The sequence below is a fragment of the Cotesia typhae genome, unplaced genomic scaffold, assembly GCF_013202065.1.
Source record: "Cotesia typhae breed Kobodo isofemale line unplaced genomic scaffold, CoteBio_Ctyphae scaffold_13, whole genome shotgun sequence".
Taxonomy (NCBI): Eukaryota; Metazoa; Arthropoda; class Insecta; order Hymenoptera; family Braconidae; genus Cotesia; species Cotesia typhae.
In genome coordinates this window covers 7,077,689-7,096,780 of record NW_027423774.1, presented here as the reverse complement: position 1 = coordinate 7,096,780, position 19,092 = coordinate 7,077,689, and the positions used below count along the sequence as shown (strand labels likewise).

The window sequence follows — 19,092 nt, the reverse complement described above, 5'->3', positions numbered from 1 at the left end:
TTAACTATAATAATTATCTTTTTTTTTAAATTGTTATTGAATGGCACACATTCATTTTTATCATACATTTTTTTAAGAAAAAAAAAAAAAAAATACATTTTTAGATAGTGACTCTTGATAACTTTTTTAAATCCTTTTCATTTAAATTCATCAATTTATAACAATATATAAGTAACATTGCATAATCTTTTTTATTGTACAACAAATTACGGCAATTCAAATGTCCCTTCTAATTATTGCGTAGCTAAAAAATAATTATATTTATATATATATATATATATATATATATATATATATATATATATATATATATATATATATATATATCTATAAATAAATAAATGGAATGTGTTTTAGGTACATAATCTTTTTTAGAATTGCCCTCTCTACTTCAATCACATTTTTATCACTCATTAATTAAATTATATTTACATTAATGATAAGTTGTAATAATTAATTGATAGAATAACAAGTGATTTTGAAATAAATATTAAGTACAATAAATAGTAATAGTAAAAGTAAAAAATAAAATAAAATTGTACAAAATGTGCAATTAATTGCACAATTTAAATTAATTCTATTTATATAAATAATTTACCTATATCATTAAAATAATTTAAATTTTCTTGAGCATAGGTAAATTAAGCGCCGGCGGTATTTCGATGTCCTCCAATCTTATATTCGAGGGATTAAATGGAAATCTTATTGGAAATGAAAACTTTAGGTCCATTAAAAGCTGAAAAAAATTAAATAAAATTATAAAAATATTTTTCTACAATTAAAGGGGGTATTACCGTTTATAAATTTGAAATAATCAATTTTTTGCGCATATTTTCATAGTATACCCTTTTAAGAATATGTCCCTGAAAGGGTTTTTCGAAATTTAAATTATTCTCGAACTTACAGCTAATTTAATTAAACGATTCCGACTGCACGTGACTTATCCTCAAACTTTAAGCGCAATTTTCTCGGAATTACTTTTTTAAAAACGGTGCGCATGATATCTCAAGTTTTGCACAACCGATTTATTTGAAATTTTACACAGAGATTTTTTTTTACATTATAGTATTGCACTGCGAAGCATTTTTAAATAAAAAAAATTTTTTTACATTTTTTAATAATTCCGAACAGCAGAAAAACAGGGAAAAAACAAAACGTATTTTTCAAACCGCTGTCATTTTGTAAAAAAATTTTTTTTCTTCAAAACGTGTCGTAGTGCGGTAATTGTCCTTACTCTTCACGGATTATTAACTGTTTTCCATTTCAGTGCACTGAAAGGATTGATATACTGCACACCAGGATGTGCCATTTTTTCATCAGACCCCACTTTGCCGGTCTGCAGTTTTTTAAAATTTGATTTTTTTTCAATTTTACACGGAAAAAAGTAAACTGTAAAATTCACTCGGATTCCGGTTAATTTTTATAGTTTCAAACAGTAAAGCGGACATCAGGGTGGCAAAAATACAAATATTACAGAAGTTAATGTAGAAAGGGTAAAAGCCGCAATTTATAATTTAATATCGAAAATAAGTGATTAGTAACTGTCACTACAGTGAATAATGACTCTCTCATCTTAAAAAATTACAGTTTCAAACAGTAAAAATTGCCGTTTCAATGTACACGGAAAGAACAAGATGACTCTGGATATCATCCCAGATTATACTCAGTGATATCTGTGGTGAAAAAAATTTCAGATATTAGCTAAAAAAATCCAGATTATAATGCGTAATATCTGGATTACACTCATTGTAATCTGGGTGTTATACTAGCTACTATCTGAAATTTTTTTTTATTCAGTATAATCTGGGATGATATCCAGTATCATCTTGTTCTTTCCGTGTATAGTCCATACTATGAGAAGAAGGGGAACTCAGATGAGAAGAAGGAGGTCTCAACTCTGGGAGAATTTAACATTTGAAACAGTAAAAATTCTACTTTTAAAATATAAATTTTTCCAGCCCAAGCAAGTCAATAATTATAGTTTCATTTTTAACGTTGAGTTTAAAATTTACCATTTTACTTTGTAAATACTGACATTGCTTGTTTTAAAAATTTAGTAACTGTATTTTATACTTATTACATATCATTCGATCATTTTTTTAGTACGAAATGATAAATATCAAAGTCTTAATTATTACACTTTAACATTTTATACATTCACATAGCAAATATTAGTGATTGAAATAGTATTTTCTTTCATGTAAAAAATAAATTGTAGCATTTAAATGATAAATATTACATAGTGATTATTAAAATCACGATTTTACAGTTTGAAATGGTAATTTTTAGCAGTTGATCATTACTTATTATAAATCGACTATTATTTATTAAAGTTTACTTTTTTCCGTGTATTAAAGTTTTGTACTCTTTAAATATCAATTAAAAACTTATAAAAAAATAGATAGTAAAAAATATTGATTTTTTTTTTTTTTCATCGCAAACGAAAAAATACCCCTAAAATTCGGGCTTCTAAACAATAATACCCCCTTAAATCAAGCGTAATGAATAAAAAAAAATACCTGTTCGTTGTTTTCTTGTCTGAGTTTCAATTTTTCTTGTACATTTTGAATAAAAGTAACCGGAACTCTGGTCTCATACTCATCAGCCGGAGTGTAAAGATGTAAAATTTTAATAATCTGATTAGATGTTAATTTATTGCACATTTCACACACTGCATTGACATCCTCATCAGTCTTGCGAGCTTGGAGCAGCTGAGCAGCTTGGATGATCGGCTGCAAAGATTCAATCGCCGGGACTAGTTGCTCGTCGCGAGCCCACTGTTCAATATGACTGAGATTGTACCTAATTTGCATCCCCTTGGTCCAGTGGCACAACTCGTTCCTCAGCAGTAAATTATTCAACGCGCTCGCACACATAAAGTAAAACAATTGCTTGAATAATTGAACAATAACATCTTTATCTACGCCGTGATACTGCAGAGTTTTGTGAATCAAACCCAATTCGTCCAGCAATTTATTTAATTTCTGCTGCGTCGACTCTGGCTCCTCGCCAACTGAAGAAGACCGTGGCCGACCCGACTTGTTGGAATTCAGCCCGGTTATCGCTTCGTGCTCCAACAGAGCTGGAACTGTCAGTGCTTGGATCCGCTCTTTCAAGATGGTCATCACGTGGCCAAATATCCAGACCCCGACGTTGCTCAGGACTGATCTGTACTCACTGAGGTCGAAGTTTCTAAGACACTGCTCATTTTGTCGGGCCGTGTTTTCCATTTGGAAAGGCTTGTCTCCGGAATACTGCTTCAAGTTGTGCAGAATTCTCAGAGTGTTTGACAGCCAGAGGACTGTTGAATCAAAGTCGTCACGTTTTTTAATCACTCGTTTCACCGCATTCAGGTAACCCGTTAGCAGTGATGTTACTTTATCATCGTCATTTATGCAGTCAGTATGACGGATGCACATAAATAATATGTAAGCTGGTAATCCAGGTAATAAAGTTACTGCTACTTTTGGTTTTAATTCTGTAAAATAAAAAATTTTAATTAATTTAAAAAACGCCAATCGGCCACACCCGAAATGGTAGATTTCACAGAATTATCTTATTAACTTTCGTCTGACATTAAATGAAATTTATTTTAATTTCATTAGGATCTGTTGAGAATTCTCGATAGAATAACATTTATAATTTGTTTGTACAACACATTGCCGGAAAATGTTTCAATTGCACTCTTAACTTCGATAAAATACCTAAATTCGGTCAAAATGTCAATGTTATATACGTCAAATTAAAGGTAATTTTATGATCTTTTACATAAATTTATAAAAAATTGGCCATCTCTTTTTAATCAAAAATTATACATCAATAAAGTTACCGAAAACGTGATTTTTACTATTTTGATAATTTTGAAGAGCTACCATTTCTATACTTATTGATAGATGTTGCTCATCTTCGAACTCATTCATTATCCAAAAAATATGTGTACCAAGTTTCATGTAAATCCATTAAGAATTGTAGATGTATATCAACTTTCGAACCAATGCTATTTTTGAGCTATACTCGACTAATTAGATGATATTATAGCAAAATTCCGACTTAATTTTGACATTAGGGCCAATGTAATGGATAGATTTCGATTAAATCTACCTAAAAATTAAAATAAGGTGAAAGTCCCAGTTATTTACACTGGCCTAGTTGTTTGACACTTGCAATTTTATTCTAATTAAAAAAAATAAAATATTTTTAAAAAATCAATTATCTTATAATTCGAAAATTATTTTTATTAATTTATTAGAGTAATTTTTTTTTTTTTTTTTTTAAATGAAATTGCAAGTGTCAATAGCTAGATCAGTGTCAATAACTGGGTCTTTTACCTCATGCCATTTTTAAAGTTACGTTCAAAAATTTTTTTAATTTAACATTCAAAAAAATAAGCAATATATATATATGTTCGTTTTTTTAATAAGATTTTTTGCAATATTTTTTTTTTTTATATCTATTTTTTACTCTTAAAAATTGATAAATTAAAAAAAAAATTTTAGCATAATTACCTATGACAAGATTACGAATGATAGAAGTAATATCTTCCTTCCGGAACTCAAACATCCCCTCGTAATCTCGTTCTTTCTTCCTAATCGCTGGCATTACTGTTCCATTTGATTGCTGACTTGTTATCACTGATTGATTAGGCGCCGGATCTACTGTATCTGGTACTAAAAAAAAATAAAGATTAATAAACATCAGCAATGAAGAAAAATTTTACTCTCCAACAAATGAACATCTGAGAGGATTAACGATTTATGAATAATGATAATATTCTGAGACTTGACGATGGCGAATGGCGATGGACATGATTTTTCTTACTGACTCACCCGGAGCGGTAATCATAAAAGCACGAGGTTTCGGTGGTTCTGGTAATTGTTTCGGTTCACTATCTTCGCCTTCGTAAGCGTTAATTTTTACAAAATATTATTTACCAATTACATAACTTCTTTAACATACACATTTTTTTTACGAATATAAAATATTATCTTTATAAAAATAGTAAAAGAAAAAACTTACATCCAGCATCACGGAGGCGTTTTGCGAATATCCTACATCGCTTTTTGAGCTTCTGGCACTCTTCGGCTACTTTGTCGTATTTCTCTTGCAAATCCTAGACAAATAAAATAAAATAAAATATAAAATATAATAAAATAAATTACAAACTACCCCAATTATTGATCTATTAATTTTTAAAAATACTCACCAAGTATTCCGACGTAATTTTCACAATTTCATGTTGCATAAAAGCTTCAGTTTGAGTTTTAGGAGTGTTGCTCAAATTAACACTCAACAATTTCTGTAGTTTCTGCATTTCTTCTTGCAACCGATCAATTTCATTCCTCCACTCATTCCTTTGTTCTCTCCAGCCCTTTTCTTTAGTCTGAAGTTCATCCTCCAATTGCCTGAAAAAATTCCAATCAATAAAATGAATCTCTCCCACTAAACTAAACCACTCAATAATTACCGATTAATTTTCTTCTGAGCTTCAAAAGCAAGTGCCAGTTCTCCATCCTCATTAATAATATCAACATCCCTTCCATAATTAGACCCGAGACTCTTCATCCTCTTGGTATTATCAGCAAGGACACTGTGAAGCTGAATGCATTCTTCCCTGCGACGCTCCAACTCTTCTTGGAGCGCGTCAAACTGTCCCGTGAGTTCCTTTTGGGCTGAATTGACATCACCATCCACGACAGCTTTCCTCAAAGTGCCGAGATCTTTCTTCAGCTGAGCATTCTCCATCTCCAACTCCTCCAGCTTGAAGGTATCCTGAGTCCTAAAAGCATCTTCCCCACTGTCACGCTCCAAGTCCTCCATGGTCCTGACTAGCCGGCCATAAGAGCTCTCAACGTCCTTGAGCTTCTGCTGGAGCTTCAACACCAGCCCAATGTCAACCGGAGCAGCCACCAGGCTGCCAGTGTCATTCTCAACCGGCTTGCTGGGCTGAGCTTCACCATCAGGTGGGCTTTCAGAGCGTCTCTGGTGCCAGTCGATGGTCTCCACCCTCGAGTAAGCCGTCGAAGACACGGTAGACCTGACCGAGCCGTACCCAAAATCTATATTTTCCTCCGGAACATCAGTAGAGGCAGCCTGACCTACACTGCCGCTAGAAGCGTTGCTGAGGGACCTAGAGTGACCTTCTCCAGGAGCGTGCAACGCCAGCTTGCGCTCCAGGACTTCAACATGTTCTTCCAAGTCCTGGTAGTCTTTCAGCAGCCTCTGGTAGGCTCCACGGTCTTGGTCATGATCCATGAGCAAGAGATCTTTCTCCTGCTCCAACCGATGTTTAAGATTCTCCTCGGCTCCGCGTTGGTCAATCTTGAGCTTCTCGCTGGCTACCGCCAACTCTCTCTTCAGCCTCTCGGTCTCTTCACTCAGCCGCTTGTTCTCGTCTTCCTTCTCCTTGATCAGCTTCTCGCGCTCTAACAAAAGATCCATCTTTTCATCTTGCTCACGCTTGACCGCCTCTGCCATCAGCTCCAACTCACGATCCTTTTCGACGAGTACACCCACTAATTTCTTGTTATCCAACTCGATAGCCTTCATCGCCTCCAGCTTGACCTTTAGATCCGCGACCTCGGTCTGAACCACACGCAAAGCCTGGTTCTCTTTCAAGATCTCGTTTATTCTGTGCTGCATCGATATGATCTTCTTTTCCAGGCCCTTGTTGAGAGTCTTTACATGTTCAACGCTCTTGGCTTCAGCCTTGAGTCTTCTGAAAACTTTCCGAGCCAAGTACTTGCGCACACAGCACTGTACAATAATAATGTTATTAATTTTCTGCTTGACTGCGGCACGAACTAGATACCCGCGGGCAAACCTCTGGATCGTCGTCGCAGCTGCATTGTCCTTCATAATCGCGTACTTCTTGCGCGCAAGTAATCCACGCGCGTACCTTTGGAGGCTAATTATCGTTCGCCTGACTCTGAGGTACCTTGTACGAGCGACCCACCCACGAATTCTAGTTTGTATTTTCACCGCAGCGCGCTCGCGTCTAATTCTCTGAGCCTTAACACGTGCTAAGTATCCTCTGGCGTGTCTCTGCAATCCCATTACAGCTTTTCTGATCTCCTGGTACCGTCTGCGCATTATAAAACCTCTGACACGCTTCTGTATCATCCTGCAGGCGTCTCTTTGCTTTTCACTCCTCAGTTTTTCCAAGTAAGCGACCTGCCCGGCTCTAAAAAGCACTTTAGTCTTACCGAATTTAAATTTATCCTCGTCTTTTATGTAATACTTCAAAATACGCCGACATGTTTCCTTTAAATCGTCTCTCAGGATCTCTTTGAAGGGACACAGGCATCTATACCGCGAGAAAAAGTCTGCGTAGGTCCTCTGGCTGGGAAAACCCGCTGCTGAAATTCTAATTGTTTCCAAAACTCCGCAAGCTCGTAATTGTTGAATCGCACGCTGCGCATCATACTCAAAGGGCTCTTTGGAATCATTGGGCTTGATACAACGAACATAGTGAGGAGTCGTTGCGTTGAGTGTCGACATCAGCATGTTCAACGAGTCTCGGAACTGCGAGCCGACTGTTTTTTTGTTTTGCTTAGGCACGGCGTTTGCTAATGGCTTTTGGGCGGATATTTTTATCTTAGCCTGACCACTGGGGACTGACAATTTTGGAGGGTCATCATTAAACAGCTGTTTCAGCAGTTTATTATCACTTGAACGTAACACATCGATCTGTTCTTCCATAACAGTGTCGCGGTTTTTGTCCAAAAAGCCAATCGTCGAATACTCGACCAGGTCTGCGAAATGATGAATCAGAAAAGCATTGGTCCCGAAGCGCGGCCGCTCAAAGTGCTTAGATTTAACGCATTTAGAATAAAGTTTCTCCGCCCAGGAGTCATCAGAGCCTCGTGGCATGCGACACTCTTCATCTAGCAAGTCCAAAATACCCAGCTTAGTTTCTATTAAATCTATGCACGGCTGATTGTCGTAAAAATCTATAAATGTCCATTCGATTTCTTCCTTCAAGTACTCCTCTTGTTCAAGCTTGAATACATGCTGGTTAAATTGCTGCTGAAGCTTCTCGTTGGCGTAGTTTATGCAGAACTGCTCGAAGGAATTTATTTCAAAGGTTTCAAACCCGTAAATATCCAGCACGCCGATGAAAGACAAAGCCTTTACTTTGCTACGCAGCGACTCATTGATCCCATGGACAATAAAGTTGAACAATTCGGCGTAGATGTGTTTGGCCAAAGCGTCCCGAGCTCCGATTGCCTGCTCGACGTTCATAGGCTTCAGGATTACGTCTCTCATTGACACGATCTTGCGATAACAGAGCCATTTGCGCATCGCGGAGGGGTCTATACCCATCAGCTGGGCCAGAGTGTTCAGGTGTCTGTCTCCAGAGGCTATCATGCAGGCTTCACTGTCCCCGCCTTCAGACGCGCGGGAATCCTGGATTATTTCGACGTTTCCTAGATGTAAAATAGCCGCTAGAATTTTGAATACTTCTTCTTGTTGCTTGGACTCGAACCCCAGACGGGTCATTGCTGATAAAGTGTCTTGGAAGGCACGCGAATCGTCCAAGTTGTCAATTGTAAAGCAGTTACCCTGATTTAGATAGTGGAAACTGCTTCCCTTGTCCAATTGCAGGTTCTTCAGCCTCGCTGAGACGTCTGAAGGACTAGCTTGAGGTGAAGACGTCGCTGCGGCGCATAGTTGATAGAATATGTGGTAATTACGTTCTTGATGTGCTTGAAAAACAACACGTGACTTTTCTAACAAGTACGTACGGATGCTTGCGCCGGTTATGTGGTAATTTTTGTTAAATTGTATCTCTATAAATTTTCCAAACCTGGAGGAGTTGTCGTTTCTCGTGGTCTTGGCGTTGCCAAATGCCTCCATCAGCGGTGAGGACGCGAGGACTTTTTTCTCAATTTGCGTCTCGGTAGACGAACCACCCACCGTCGCAAAGTAACGCATGGCATATTTAGCAGACACTGTTTTTCCAGCTCCTGACTCGCCGGAGACGATGATTGATTGGTCGTGGAGCTCGCGCTCCAATTTGGTGTACGCTTCTTCGGCCACTGCGAAAATATGGGGCTCCAGGTCCCCCATCGCTTGGCCGCGGTACGCCCATATTGTGTCATTGCCGTAAATTGGAAGCTCGTCATAGGGGTTAAAAGCCACGAGGACAATCCCACAGTAGGTGTAGATGCATCGTCGCTGGAAACGGACTTGTAAGTTATAGAGGACTGCTGGCTCATGGAGAAAAGAAAGTGATGTCAGGTTGTTTTCTCCTATCAGTATATCTGGGTTCCGAAGTGGTGGAAGTTCCTTGTCAGTTTTAACCTCTACTACACGCTGCTCTCGAGTGTCATCTACTTGCAGTTTTATGCTTGTGTCTGTCGATTTGTAGTCGTCTAATAATATTGCACCTTCCCATATTTTTTCGGGATGCTGAACCCATACTTTGGCGCCCTAAAATAAATTTATTAATTTATATTAATAAGATATATCTCTCTAGGTTAATAATTAAGAAATGATCTTGTATCTTGTGAATTATTAAAATTTAAACGGATATAAGCTCATCCCGTCTTTACATTCATCGAAACCTTTCATTTGAGTACCCACATCAATTTTTCATATATTTTATATATTTGTATATATTATATATATGTATATATAGAAAATATATCAAAAATGTATGTGGGTACTCAAATGAAAGCTCTTGATGAGTGTAACATCGGGATGAGCTCATATCTTTAAAAATGTCGATATTTAAGAAAGTACAGTGCAATTTAACGAAAGTAATTATTTAATGAAGCAAAATTTTATTTATTTATAGTTCACAAGTCACGGCAGTCACATAGTTACTGCAAGGTTGCTAGTTTTGTTATTATTTAAAATTATTATTTTTAAAAAATTGGATAAAATTAATAGAAAAAAAAAAAAAACTTTCATTTTTCTATCAACTTGACCTATGTCTAACGGATTTACAATAAAGTCACGAGTCTTGAGCCTCAGAGTCTCCCGGTAACGGTATAACACCAATAAACAAAGAGAAAAATAAGAAGAGAGAGAGTTTTTAAATGAAAAGTATCATCTTGTTCCGCATTCGTCAGCAAGAATTTCAGGGCAAACTGTGGGAATTCCGAGTAAAAAACAACAACCCAACCATATTTACAATATCTCATTTTTTCCCTTTATTATACGCGATTTGTTTTCATTTTCCGCTCTAGTCACCACAGTCTCTGGTATCACCATTCATTATTCAAGTTAATTCAATTAATTAGAAAACAAACTATTTTATGGTCGGCTGATAATTACATATTACTCGCTAAGTTATTATTTACGATACGGCCGCTTAAATCTTCTTTAACCTATGAAATATCAACGTTCAAGTTTAGATTATACATCCATCTCCATGTTGCGACTTTTGTAAGATTTCATTTCATGTACATTTCATTTCTACATTACGCAATACTCTTACGTTAGAATAATTGTCACAATATATCATTATTTTCCACTCTCCATTAATTTTCCTTTAAAATTTACCTCATGAATATAAATCTATTGTATTACTCCATTCATAAATCAATTAAACATTGTAGATATTTGTACACGTGTTTAATAAAAAACAAATTTAGCCCTGAAAAAATTTTTCCCGATAAAAATAAAAGTGAATTAATTATTTACCACAATAACATTAATTTAATAATTATAATTATTTTCTCTGATTTCTTTTTCATTGTCTTCTTTTTCACTGCTTTCAATCTGTTACTTCATTGTACAATAAACATACTCTCACTCTCAATTACAATGCCGACGTCAAAAAAATATTAAATTATATTTTTATCAACCTAGTGATAACTGATGATTCATATTCATATGTTTTCTTATCGAAGGATGTTTCGCTGATTATTAAACACGCCTTATTATTTAAAACTCCGACTCTCTAAATGACAAAAAATGAAAATAAAATTAAATGTGTGAATAATAGTAATAATAGCGAATAAAGCCGTATAAACATAAAATTAAAATTCAATTGTAACAAGACACTTCTCAGTAAGTATATGTACTATATGCACGTACGTGTGACCTCGGTCAACCCTTTCGAAATATACCAATCAAATGTCGGAGAAAGGTACATAAAAAATTTATCTTGTGAAACTAGTTCATATATTCATAATAACGCTCGGCTAGACGATTCGGCAGTCTTATCTAGAGTAATTAAAAAAAAATTTCATTTATATTGGTATCGATGATGTCAGTGCATTAAAAAATGACCTACGAGTCATTAATGCCTAAAAAAAAACAAAATTAAATGACGTCTGATTAAAAATTAAATTAAAAACACTTATTTAATTTTTATTTTAACTTTGAAGTTTACAAAAATTTTTTTAATAATTTTTATAAGTCAATTTTAAAAGTTTTAATAACAAATCAATTACAATAAAAAAATACATCTAAAAATTTTCACTTATAATTTTCATTAATTTTCACATGTGGAATTTTTTAATTAATTTTTTTTATAATAATTGCATAATTATAAAATTTTAAAATAATTTTTGTCTGCAAACTTCAGTGTCATTAATTTTTAGCAATTAAATTATTATGAAAAAAATTCCACTGGTCAAAATTAAAAAAAAATTATTATTGTAATTGATTTTTTAGAAGAATTAAAAAAATTGACAGTTTTTAGCTAACTTCTGTATCATTAATTTTAATTGGGTCAAGAAAAAAATATTTAAAAAATTACCTTTACGTAAAGCTCCCTCGTTGTCATATTTAGTTATTTTTTAAAGCCAAGATCGTGATTTGGTTTCTACCCAGAGATCGTGGGAACGAGTCACCCAAGGTGATTTAACCATACACTCTCACAAGGACAAACATTTGATCTTACATACCATCGACCTGTTATTTTATTATTATAACACTTCGTATTGACAATACGAAAAATACCAGAAACTCGTTTTTTATTTTACTTGTAATAATTACACTACACTAATTATTTAACTTGATAAAATACGTCGATAAACTTTAAGCGTCATCTTTATTTTTGTCCAGCACTCACGGTTGATGTTTTGATTTATTTCTTTTGGAGTAATCCAAGTATTGGTATTTACTACCATACAGAATCGAGACAACGAGGAGCCGTGTGGTAGCTTACACAGCTGGTGACTATCGGCTATCGGCTTAAGATGTGTACCGATCTTGCGCACGCGTATTCCACCCTTCACGCTTCGGCCCCCGCGCCGACTCTTCTTATCAACTCCCACTCGTTTCAACTTACCCTTACTTTCTCGTTACGCTACCCCCTACCTACCAACGTACAAAGTAATCAGTTCACCTACACCATTGTCGTACAATTGCGCGCGTGATGCGCTCACCAGTAATGGCGGTCAAATATTTAAAATTGGATAACCTGAAGTTGGCCGTCAGCTGTTTATTTAAAAAATTTTTTTAATAAATTAATTACATAACAGTTAAAATTAACTGTCACTTGACAATTTTTTAATTTTTTTTAACAAATAAATTTGCTCCAAAAAATTATTTTTAAATAATTGCATTTTTAATTTTTTTAAATTTCTAAATGTCAATTTTTTTATAATTTTTTTTTTGCCATAATTTATTTGTTACAAAAATTCTTAAAATTATCAACTATCTGCTAAGTTAATTTTCATATTTGTTTTAGGATCGATGCAGAGGATTATTGAAACGGTCAAGTAATTTAGAAATGCCAGGATTTCAAAATTTTCAAAATTTGAAAAATTCACATTTCTCCACTTTCCAACTCAAATAACTTTTGAATGGGATAACGTATTGAATTTCTGTAAATTGTAACAGAAAGTTATTTAAATAAGCTTCAATTTGAGTACCTCATTTTATGTGTAATCTTGAAATTAAGTCCTATTCCGCTATGCCAATTATGAAATTTGCTGTTGCAGTGGTTTTATTTTTAGAAGATTTTATAGTTTTTTTTTTTTGTATTATGCAATCCTAGTACTTATTTTTTTTATTCATTCTGAAATCTACTTCCATTTCGGCTGCCGAATGGTCTTTTTTTTTTATTAAATTTTTTTTTATCAATTTAATTGCTCAAAAATTATTAAAAAGATTTCTAATATCAATTTCAGCGAAACAAATTGAATTTTTACTTTTATTTATTACTGAGATTGATCTACGATAAATTATCCAGCATTGACGGGGTATCATGGTCCCCCAATGGAGAATTACTGGGTATTTGGTGTTCAATAATTGGAAAATCTCAAATAAAATACCAATATACTCAGTGACAGCCTTGTCAATGAAGTGTAAAAAATCTCCAATTAAACTCACGGCTGGTCGATTGGAAGACGTCGAACGCGCTACATGCGATATCTCTCTCAGAGCAATTTTTAGTGATTTATACGCAATAAAAATACAAAAGTGCCCACATTGATCTGTTTTGGCAACAAAACAATAATTCAAGGTCATTAACTAAATAATTTTCAAAATCTTATTTTGAAAACACCAATTAATAGCAAAATAAAAAGCTAACCTAAAATAAATTATGAACGAGACAAAATCAACAACTGCGGACAACACCAAACGCAAAAGAGATGACCAACAGAGCCATCTAGATGGAACTGAAGACAACATCTCACCAAAAACCCACAACCGCTATGATAACTTTAGTAAAGCTCCTTCGTAGTCTTAATTACCTACGACGATAACAAGGGACAAAACAGCTCAAAGAACATCGGAAACCTACACCCAATGGACGTTGGACGAGCACTAAGAAATAAAGACGCAGCTATCAAAAGAATTGATAGAAAAGGTGCAAACCTAATTCAAGTAACTTACAACAACGCCTTGGAAGCAAACAACGTAATTGAAAACCAGAAAGAATGGCTCCCTCAAAACTGGCTAGCCTACATCCCCGACTGGAAAACTACCAGAATCGGAGTCGGAAAGGGAATAAAAACCTCCCTCACCGAAGAACAAATCAGAGAAGGCCTAAGCTGGGACCATCAACCGATAAGAATAATCCGCATGGAAAGATTCACGAGACCCCTACCTAGAAACAACACATCAAACATTCAACAACGAATCCCAACCGAAACAATGAAATTTGTTTTCGAAGGCGAAAGATTACCAACTCAACTAAAAATATTTAAAACTATAATCAAAATAACACCCTTCGAACCAAGACTCAAACAATGCCGCAATTGCCAGCGACTAGGTCACCTCGAAAAACAATGCCGAGGAAAGAAACGATGCCCAATCTGCGCAGAAGAACATGGAGAAAAAGACTGCGACAAAAACAAAACTCACTGTGCTAATTGCAAAGAACAACATCGAGCTACAGACAGAAACTGCAGAATCAGAGTCAACATGACAATAAACAATAAAATAAGTTCCTATTTGAACATAAGCAAAATCGACGCCCGCAAACTAGCAAAGATGCACGGCTTAAACACTCTCGAAGAAGCGAATAAATGGATCAAAATCCAACCAAAAGGAGAAGACAACTGGATATTTCCAAACAACCACACATTAAACACCTGGCTACCAAGCACATGGCAACAACTAACATACCCAAGAAACGCAAAAGAAAAAACTCCCACAAAAACAAATCCGGGAGAATGCTAAAAGTGAGAAGAAAAATTCGCCGATACAATGACTACCAAAGCGACAACATCCTGCAAGATAGTCACCCGAATTCACATGAGGAACACTCGGATGAAGACAAAATGGAAGAGACAGAAACAGAAGACAATCTCTTGACACAACAATCGACAGTCCTAGCACTTACAAACGAGGGACTAATAACAACAAACCTGGTAGCACTGGAACTCCGCCAGGACATCCACAAAACACTCCCACTAGCGGACCTATCAAACAAACTTTCCAGAACTGAAAATATACACGAAATGAACCTAACAACACATAATCAACTAAGCCAAAGACCAAGCAACAACGAAATAACGGAACCGACGAACAAGGAGAACCTTCCATACGTCTAACCCAAAACCAATAACGCAATGGCCCAAGACAACTCCAAGATGAGAATAGCTCAATGGAACTGTCGCGGCTTAAGAAACAAATCTCACCTCATACCTTGCATCAGCACATGCAATGACATATTAATACTTTCAGAAACTTGGCTCACAAACGATACAAAATACGGCATATCCAAAATGAACTTAATCAGAAAAGACAGAGAATTCAGAACAGGCGGAGGCGTAGCAATAGCAATAAGGAAAGGCTTACCATACGAAGAAATCACACTAGACCATCCCATCTTCAATGACGAAGACATTGAAATAGTGGTCGCAAAAATCACCCTGCTCAACAAAAAGCTAACAATAACAAGCATATATATCCCACCAAATATACAAATTAACTTAGTACGCTGGAAAACTCTACTAAAAGAGCTTCTCAACATAAGTAAAGACGACCCCATCATAATTGGCGGAGACTTCAACACACATAATGAAAGCTGGGGCAGTACAGGAACTTCAGCATCTGGCATAAATCTTGCTACTGCATTAGAAGACCTGGAACTATTCGTAATTAACAACGGAAACCACACCTATATAAATCATAATCACGGCAACAATGCCCTAGACCTAACCATAGTCAACAAGACCCTAAAAGCCAACTACACGTGGGAAACCACCAACTCCACACTAAACAGCGATCATATTGTCATCCAAATAACTATGACAAATGCCCCAGAAGCCATAAAACAAACCCGCCCACAAATACGCACAAATAAAGTCGATTGGGAAAAATTCAAGGAAAAATAACTAACGCTATGCTAAATGAAGAAATACAACAGAACGACCACCTAAAAACATACTCTACTTTCTGCGACATAATCAGGAGAGAACTAATAGCCAATGGCGCAAAAGAAACTAACAATAACCAAAATACATCAAAACAAAAAAAAAATAATAATGACAGAACCAAAACATGGTGGAACAAAGACTGTGATGAAATAATAGAAAATAGAAAGAAGGCATTAAAAAGTTATAAACAAGACCAATCGGAAGAAAACTGGGAAAACTTACAGACCACAATGAGAGAATCTGGAAAAAAATTAAAAAAAATTAAAAACAACGAAAGACGCAAATTTATAGAATCGATCAACCCAAAAATGCCAATCAAAAAAATATGGAACATCATAAGAAGCTACGATGGCAAATCAAAGAAAACACCAGACAAATACTCAAAAACAGATGCTGAAGAAGAAGAAAAAGCCATAAACAAACTGGCACCGATAAACTCAACCACATTCCAAAACATCAATATACCAGCAGAAGCAGGAAGAAGCGCAATCCAAGGCATCTGGCTACCTTTCAGAGTAGAAGAAATAAATACTATCATCAAACATCTCAAACCTCAATCGGCCCCAGGAACAGATAAAATATCCAACGAGGTGATAAAAAATCTTCCAGACGAAGCTGTAAAAGTACTGACACAAATCTTTAACAAAATACTAGAGACAGGAGAAACTCCAAAAGAATGGATGAACGACGACATCTGCCTCATCCCAAAACCAAACAGCAACTCCTTACGACCTATAACTTTGGCTTCTTGCCTCCTAAAAGTTTTTGAAAGAGCTTTCTTGAACCGATTCGAATACTTCATGGAGACAGAAGAACTTATCCCAAAATCACAGTTCGGTTTCAGAAAAGGAAAATCATGCCAAGATAACATAGCCATGCTGACAACAGAAGCATACAACGCTTTCGCCAAAAAAAAAATGATCGGCCTATTACTTATCGACTTCGAGGGAGCATATGATAATATGGACCCTCAAGAACTAATAAACATCATAGGCCAACTCAGACTACCACTGAGAATAACCAAGCTCATAACCAACATAGCTGGGGAAAGAACAGTGAACTTCTACCGAAATGGGAAAAAAATAACCTCGAGAAAGATCAAGAAAGGAGCCGCACAAGGAAGAGTCTCGAGCCCAATCGCGTTCAACACCTATATAAGCGACATTGATAACCACATCGGACAAAAATGTACCGTAGGCATGTACGCAGACGATGCAGGACTCTACACTGTCGCTAACAACGAACAAGAGTGTACATATAATCTAGAAGACGGACTCAGACACCTCCAACCCTGGCTCGAGAAAATAAAACTCAAAATATCAAAAACCAAAACAAAATTCATGATACTAAGCCGAAAAAAGATTACAAGGCAACACTACAATAAGAATAGACAACGCCATAATAAATAGGTCAGATACAGCAAGATTCCTAGGAGTAACACTAGACACTAAAATGAAATGGAAACCTTTCATCAATGAAGTCAAAAGAAACATCACCAGAAGCGTCGACATCATGAAAACGTTAGCCAGGAAAGCATGGGGAGCCCATCCAACTACCTTACTTCAAGTCTACAAAGGCTTAACGAGAGCTAGAGCAGACTGGGCATGCTTTTGCACACAATCAGCTTGCCAAACATTGAAAAAAGAAATAGAACGAGGCCAAAATGCCGCCCTCAGAGTCGTTCTGGGCTGCTTTCCATCTACACCTGCGGTAGTATTACGAGACTTAGCGAATCAACCAACAGCCGAAATAAGAGGAAAAATCCTAACTAGCAGATTTCTAGCAAGGACATTCACTTCAAAATCTCATCCCTTAAACCAGAAACTAAAAGAAGCCAACCATCTCTGGGAAAGAAAACAAATGACAAAAACCGGCGTATCGTTCCTTCATAAAATTTGGAGAGAAGAAGAACCCGACATCACTAACCTCTCAAGATCTGATAAACTCCCATGTTTTGAAATTCCCTGAAACCTCAATTAGAACTTACCACACAAAACTTTGACATAGGGAAAAGAATAAAAAAGAAAGAAAGCAACGCTGAAGACTTCACATCTGAAATAGCCAAAAACAGGCCCAACTGGACCATAATTTATACTGATGCATCTAAAACTAAAGATGATAAATACATCGGATTTGCTTTCACATGCTCCAACCCAAAAATGGAGAAAAATTTAAAATAAGCTCGAACTTCAGCATCGCAGAGGGAGAAGCTCTAGCAATTCTCCAATCCCTCAAAACAGTAAAGAACATGAACATAAACAAACTCCTGATCTGCACAGACTCTGCAAGCACACTAGAAGCCCTCAATCACATTGGCCTGTCCGGGAAAACTAGCCCAATAATACTAGAAATAAAATCTTTAATCAGCAGATTAAAAATGGCAGGAAGAAAAACGGAACTCTGGTGGTGCCCAAGCCATCTAGGAATAGAAGGCAACGAAAAAGCCGATGAACTTGCCAATGAAGCCAGACTCACCGGTGAACTACTAGAGCTAAAACCCAATTACACAATATACAGCCGCACGATACAAATAAAATACAAAACAGAGGATGAAACAATCAGACACGAAGACTTCAAAAAATCCGGTTCAACATACCATAAATTCAATAACCCACAGCCAAACAACAGTAAAAAAGCATGGTTTGAAAACAAAAATCTAAAAAGAATCACCATAACACTAATAAACAGAATGAGATCTGGACACATATGCACTAACGAATACTTACACAGGATAAAAATCAAAGACAACCCTAGATGCGATTGCGGACACGAAACACAAGACTTGAACCACATCTTTTTCAACTGCAACTTGACAAAAACAGAATCAGAAAATCTATGCCAAACACTGAAACAAGAAAAAATACAGGCACCTTATGACATCAGAAATTTGGTCTTCACAGATAATACAAAAATCCTCAATAGTATCACACAATTTGCCATAGACATCAGAAAAATAATCAACCTAACTCACATAACAATAGACGACGACGACGACAACAGCAACAACAACACATAATTCAAATATTTGCGGGACATGATTTCCCACCACAACTACTCTAACCACATGCACTAATCACATCACAAACATTGGCTGTACGGGACTCCCCAAAGGCCAGCTGAGCACAACTCAGCAAGGAAAGAAAAAAAAAAAAAAAAAACTCACGGCTCAAAATACGATAGCGCCCCTGGCAGGATTTTTTTCAAGTCTAAAAATTGGCGGAAAAATTTTAAATGATAGTTTTTATTTTCTTAGAGAACATAAGAATGGAATTTTGTGAAGAAATAAAAAAAGAAGATGATA

The 19,092-nt window shown here is 35.8% G+C and overlaps 4 protein-coding genes across 5 annotated transcripts; 3 read left to right on the top strand and 1 right to left on the bottom strand.

Annotated features, from left to right (window-relative positions):
• Positions 1-78: 78 nt before the first annotated feature.
• Positions 79-12,925, bottom strand: Didum (dilute class unconventional myosin). Of its 2 annotated transcripts, XM_074255371.1 has the most exons (10): positions 12,834-12,925; positions 11,714-12,396; positions 5,465-9,432; positions 5,204-5,402; positions 5,017-5,110; positions 4,827-4,895; positions 4,506-4,667; positions 2,520-3,478; positions 599-736; positions 79-244 (listed from the first exon to the last, which is right to left on the bottom strand). In XM_074255371.1, exons 2-9 carry the CDS (start codon positions 11,738-11,740, stop codon positions 617-619), a joined length of 5,598 nt encoding a protein of 1,865 aa, XP_074111472.1. In that variant the 5' UTR covers positions 11,741-12,396; positions 12,834-12,925; the 3' UTR covers positions 79-244; positions 599-616. The 2 variants fall into 2 exon arrangements, with proteins under 2 accessions (XP_074111472.1, XP_074111473.1); XM_074255372.1 differs by lacking the exons at positions 79-244; positions 4,827-4,895; positions 12,834-12,925 and having other exon boundaries at positions 324-736.
• Positions 12,926-13,032: 107 nt separating this feature from the next.
• LOC141535361 (uncharacterized) lies at positions 13,033-14,589 on the top strand. The gene has a single exon (XM_074255255.1). The coding sequence runs from the start codon at positions 13,714-13,716 to the stop codon at positions 14,587-14,589; it is 876 nt and encodes a 291-aa protein (XP_074111356.1). The 5' UTR covers positions 13,033-13,713.
• Positions 14,590-14,981: 392 nt separating this feature from the next.
• On the top strand, positions 14,982-15,749 carry LOC141535359 (uncharacterized). The gene has a single exon (XM_074255253.1). It carries the CDS (start codon positions 14,982-14,984, stop codon positions 15,747-15,749), a length of 768 nt encoding a protein of 255 aa, XP_074111354.1.
• A 2,291-nt stretch (positions 15,750-18,040) lies between these two features.
• On the top strand, positions 18,041-18,946 carry LOC141535107 (uncharacterized). Its single transcript, XM_074254900.1, has one exon. It carries the CDS (start codon positions 18,169-18,171, stop codon positions 18,805-18,807), a length of 639 nt encoding a protein of 212 aa, XP_074111001.1. The 5' UTR covers positions 18,041-18,168; the 3' UTR covers positions 18,808-18,946.
• Positions 18,947-19,092: the final 146 nt, after the last annotated feature.